The following is a 5627-nucleotide window of genomic DNA, read 5'->3' as shown; positions in this document are numbered from 1 at the left end:
TTTTGAGAAAGCGCCATACTGCTTTCCACAGGGGTTGCACCATTTTACACTCCCACCAACAGTGAATCAGGGTTCCAGTTTCTCCACAACCTCGCCAGCAACTGGAACCCTGATTCTCATCAGTTCTAATCCACCAGTAGCTCTGAGATGTTTCTTACTCAAAGGCAATGATTTTTTGAGATTTATATTTATATGTTTATTATGTTCATCTTCTCAAAGGCAATGATTTTTGGAGATTTATATTTCTATATTTATTATGCTTATTTTGCTTGGCTCAATAATCAACACTCTTGGTACTAGCAGCCAGGAAATTAAAAGATGCATTTCATTAGGTTAGTCTGCTGTCAAAGATCTCTCCAAAGTACTGAAGAGCAATGATATCAGTCTGGAGACTAAGGAGCACCTGATACAAAGCATGGTCTTTGCAATTACTTGCTATGCATCAGAGAGCTGGACAATGACTAGGGATGATATAAGGCAAATTGATGCCTTTGGGCTGTGATGGTGGGGAAGAGTATTGAATATACCATGGACTGCTAGGAGAACAAACAATTTCATCCTGGACAGGGTGAAGCTAGGCTCCTACTTGGAGGCAAGGACTCTGGCATTTTGTCTGACATACTTTGGATATGTTGCAAGGCAGAATCAGTTCTTGGAGAGGGACATCATGCTTGGGAGGGTGGAGGGGCAGTGTAGGAGAGGAAGACCCTTGATGAGTGGATTGATTTAGTGACGGGGGTAATGCGGATAGGTGTGCTGGAGACAATAAGATTAGCACTGGATAGAAGCAGGGTCTCTAGGAATCACAGGCGACTCGATGGCAGATAACAACAACAACAAACAACATTATGTTCATATTTATACATTGCTAATTACTATTGAGGTGGAACCAATTTATAGATGACTTCCAGCAGGTTTTAAGAGGGCATAAATGATATGAAAGGAGATGACACATCTTTCTCCCATAGAACAGATGGTGTATTTGAGCCACCTGCCTTTGGGTTGGTTGTAAAACTCCTTAACCAAAGGTCACAGATATTCTAATTATAAATAATCTAACCTATGAATAATCTAATTGTGAAATATGAGATTCTCATTCTGTTCCATACTGGAGTAAAAGTTCTTTCAATTGATATTTCTTTGGACTTTGAAATCTAGAAAACAATTTCTCTATACTCAAAGTACAACAGTGGAATAAGCAACAAGTTATCATGTGCATTTGAACACCTTAAAATGAACATATAAACAACAGAAAGAAATCTTGCTGCATCCCCTGCCGTTTTATAGATTTCTAACTCACCTAAGCCCATGTTTGCAGTCACTGAGCCAATCCATCTTACTACCGGTCTTCCACTCATTCTCTGACCCTCCACCTATCCTGGCATGATGTCTTTTACCAACGACTGGACTGTCTGATAACCTGACCAAAGTATGTGAGACAAAGTTGTTCATTGCTTGCCTCTAAAGAGAACTGTTTGTACTTCCTCCAAGTCAAATTTATTTGTTCTTTTTATAAATTAATGAGATATTTTGTACTCTTCTCCCACACTACCATTCAAAGGAATCAATTCGTCTTTAATCTTCCTTATCATTGTCTGACTTTAGGATGCATAAGAAGTGGTTGAAAATGCCACAGCTTGTATCAGGCACACGTTAGTGTTTATACTTATATCATTGATCTTTAGTACTTTAGAGAGGTACTTGATTTCACGTTTTCCCTGTATAAGATGTCTTTTCATTTATTAACTGCTGGTACCATGAATGTTGATCATGGAACCAAATGAAATAAATCATTGAAAACTTTGAGTTTGTATCCATATATCATCTATTTTCTCATATATCATTCTTTTCTCCATATATGACAGATATGACTCAGTGGTAAGGATTTTTGTTTTCCTGATGTTGAGGTTTAATCCATACTGAATGCACCAGATTTTGATCTTTTCCGGTAAACAGACTTTTCCATTTAAAATGGGAGATTGGTAGGAAAGAGTTAAGGGTAACCAATAAAGTTCAAAAACCAAAAGAGCAAATTACACCAGCTCTCAAGGCCTGAAAAGAGTCTTCAGGTACCATGAACACTTGGACATAGGTTCTACCCTTCCAGATCTAGGTTTTGATCATGCCCTCTAGATTCTGAGTGGTGGTCGTTAGACTCTATATCTGTCTTCAAGAAAAGGCAACCCTATGCTCATGGCTTTGAATGATCCCATTTTCTTGGTCTATCTGAGTAGGATCCAACTCCTTTGCTTCAGGAATTGCCCTCTTCATTCTCCTGACCCCCCGATGCAACATCTTTACTTTCTTAATTTTTGTTGGCAGCCTCTTTCTTTCTCTCTCTCTCTCTCTCTCTCTCTTTTTAAAGTATAGTACTCTGATTTATTTACAAAGTTTGAATACATTGTTTTTCACAAAAGATCCTTTCCATTTCCTTCACTCCACCCACCCATCATATTGTGTAACCCTATGATTAACACCCTCTCGTCCTCACACATCTAGAGCCTATTTCTCTTGACTCATCCAAATGACAACCCCAAATCTAGAACTCTCACAGGGCTAAATATAATAGTTTAATCTATTTTATGCCCTAGTGTCAAGATTTATGCTGATATCCCAAAAGCAAGCAATTTGAATTCAATAGACACTCTGCAGGAGAAAGATGGGTAATCTCTTCCTATGCAATTTACTGCCTCTGACAATCCACTTGAGGGTCAGCTATGATGTGTGCCTGATACAAGCTGTGGTATTTTCAACCACTTCTTGCGACCAATGATCCAATAGTACACAAAAATAACAACACACATTTGGTTCAGCTACTTCTTCCAAGTTATAATCTATATTAATCAATTTTTCCAGATAGCTCTTTGTTCTAGTGGATGTATTCCTACTACATCACATAATTTTTCAAGATTTTAGTCTTCAATATCAGTTTCCTCACTGTATTTCTAAATGTTGCATATCATGGTTTTTGTGAGACTAGCTAACTATTACATCCCTGAGATGGTCACTCTAGCTGAAAAAAAGAGCAAAACTTTATTTTTTATTCAAACAATCCATTGAAATTTAGGGCTTGTGGGGAAGGTTTCTATATAATCTTACAAAGATTCTATCTTTTCCAATCTTCTTAATTATCTATATGAAGTTTGTACGGTCATATAAACATAAACATAAACATAAACATAAACATAAACATAAACATAAACAAACATCTGGCTAATATATGGAAAAATGACAATGTCAATAGCTTATGAATATTTCTATAAATTATGACTAGAAAGGATAAACAACTTACTACTGTGTCTTTTCCGGTAAACAGACTTTTCCAATTAAAATGGGAGACTGGTAGGAAAGAGTTAAGGGTAACCAATAAAGTTCAAAAACCAAAAGAGCAAATTACACCAGCTCTCAAGGCCTGAAAAGAGTCTTCAGGTACCATGAACACTTGGACATAGGTTCTATCCTCCCAGATTAACTGCCTCTGAAACCCAGAGGGTCAGCTGTGGGTTGGTTCCAAATCAATAATACACCATCACCAAAACAACAACACTAGAAGTAGTGTACATTATTACTTCTGTTTTTACTCATGCCTCTGTTTTATAGTCACATTTATAAACAAAGATAGGGAAAGGTTCTCTACTCTGCCCTCAGGCCATGATCATTTCAGTCATTTACTGCTGAAAACTAGACAGTGAAGAGAGATAACAGAAGAAGGATTGATTGATGCTTTTGAATTGTAATGTTGAAGAAGAGTACTGACTATCCTATGGACTGTCAAAAGAACATATCTTTATCTTGGAGAATGTGCAGAGTACTTCTTGGAGGCAAAGACTATAAAGCTCTGCCTCACATAATTTGAGTATATTTCTAGCAGCGGTGATTCATTAGACAGGGACATTATGTTTGCAAAGGTGGAAGGATGATGAAAGAGAGTAATATCCTCAACCAGGTGGGTTGATACAGTAAGTGTAGCAATGAGCTCAAATTTTGAGAGATTGTGAGTATGCCACGAGATAGGTCAGAGTCCAGATTTGTGGTTCATATGGTCACTAAGAGACATACTTGATTCAATGGCACTTAACAACAACAACTCTTCGCTCAGAGAGATCGGGTGGCCTAGAAGAAGCTGTACTGGCATTCCAAAGTGATGCAGTTTGAATCCACCAGTTGATTCAGTGAAGAAAGGTGGACAATCTCCTCCCTTGTGCCTCTGAAAACCCACTGGAGGGTCAGCTAAGAGTCAGTTCTGACTCAACAGCACACAACAACAATAACAACAAGTCTGGTCTCAGAAAACAGACATTATTGTTGACAAACAACTTATTTTTAAGACGATGTGAGTGAATATCTTTAGAGTTTGATTTTAATTGAAGTAACAAAGAGATCAATCAGAATTTATAGAAAATACATTTTAAAGAGAAAAGAGGAATGTTAATACGGTTGGAATAAATTTTACAAAAGGTACTAGATATATCATTTTGTGTTTGCAATGAATAAGTAACTGATTGTGCAAAATTCAATCCTTCTATCTCCAGCTCCATTTCTGTCACCAAGTCCATGTTTTCTGACTACTGATTCGTCTTCTCTGTTCCCAACTTTTGCATTCCAGTCACCCATTATTATCAATGCATCTTGATTGCATGTACGCTCGATCACCAACTGTAAAAGTTGGCAGACATCTTCTATTTCCTCTTCTTTGGCTCTGGTTGTTGGTGCACATATCTGAATGATAGTGGTATTCACTGGACTTATTTGTATGCGTATGGATATTATCCTGTCACTCACAATATTGTACTTCAAGACAGATCTAGAAATAGCTTTTCTAACTATGAAAGCAACCCCATTTTTCATCATCTTTCCATCTCCAGAGTAACATACCATATGAACATCTGACTCAAAATGCCCCTTGGCAGTCCATCTCATCTCACCAATGCTTAGTATGTCAATATTTATGTGTTCCATTTCCTCCTTAACGATATCTAATTTTCCTACATTCATGGTTCTCACATTCCATGTTCCAGTCACTAGTGTCTGTTTACAACTGTTCTTCTTCCTTTGTATTTCCATACTCAGTTGCCCATTCTGTCATTCTACATGTGTTCATTGTACATAAGGTTTTCAGAAGCCTGTTATTTTGGAAGCGGATGGCCAATCCTTCTTCCTAGTGTGTCTGAATCTGAAGGTTCAGATTTGGAGAAGTATTTAACAGATAAGCATTTTACAGAAAAAGTGATAATATATCCCTTATTGTGGAATTAACCAATAGTTTTGGTGTTGTACCTGCCCTTGGCACAAGTGTCCTGACCCACTTATTTCTTTGCTGAACCAACCATCAAGATACGACTCCACTTCTACCCACTCCCTTCAACATCTATCTCCCATTGTCTGATAGCTGAAGATTATCCAAAAGTCCAGGCTGGCTTTAGAAGGGGTCGTGGTACTAGGAATATTGTAGCTAATGTTAGATCTTGGCTGAAAGCAGGGAGTACCACAGGAATTTCTATCTGTGCTTCATTTTTTATGCAAGGGCGTTTGACTGTGTGGACCATAACTGTGGCTGACTCTGAGAAGAATACGAATCCTAGAACACCTGATCATGCTAATGAGAAACCTATACTTGAACCAAGAGG

General features: G+C 37.8%; 1 protein-coding gene across 1 annotated transcript in view; it reads right to left on the bottom strand.

Moving 5' to 3' along the window:
• Positions 1-1735: 1735 nt before the first annotated feature.
• LOC102868062 (olfactory receptor 6C2-like) overlaps positions 1736-5627 on the bottom strand; it is a 5585-nt gene continuing 1693 nt past the window's right edge. The window contains exon 2 of the mRNA XM_006884015.1: positions 1736-1769. Coding sequence (XP_006884077.1) covers positions 1736-1769 — 34 coding nt within the window. The remainder of the gene's footprint in view (positions 1770-5627) is intronic.

The sequence above is a fragment of the Elephantulus edwardii genome, unplaced genomic scaffold, assembly GCF_000299155.1.
Source record: "Elephantulus edwardii isolate Elephantulus edwardi_28Jun2011 unplaced genomic scaffold, EleEdw1.0 scaffold00030, whole genome shotgun sequence".
Lineage (NCBI taxonomy): Eukaryota > Metazoa > Chordata > Mammalia > Macroscelidea > Macroscelididae > Elephantulus > Elephantulus edwardii.
Note: the sequence above shows the minus strand (reverse complement) of the source record. Positions and strands in the feature narration are given on the sequence as shown.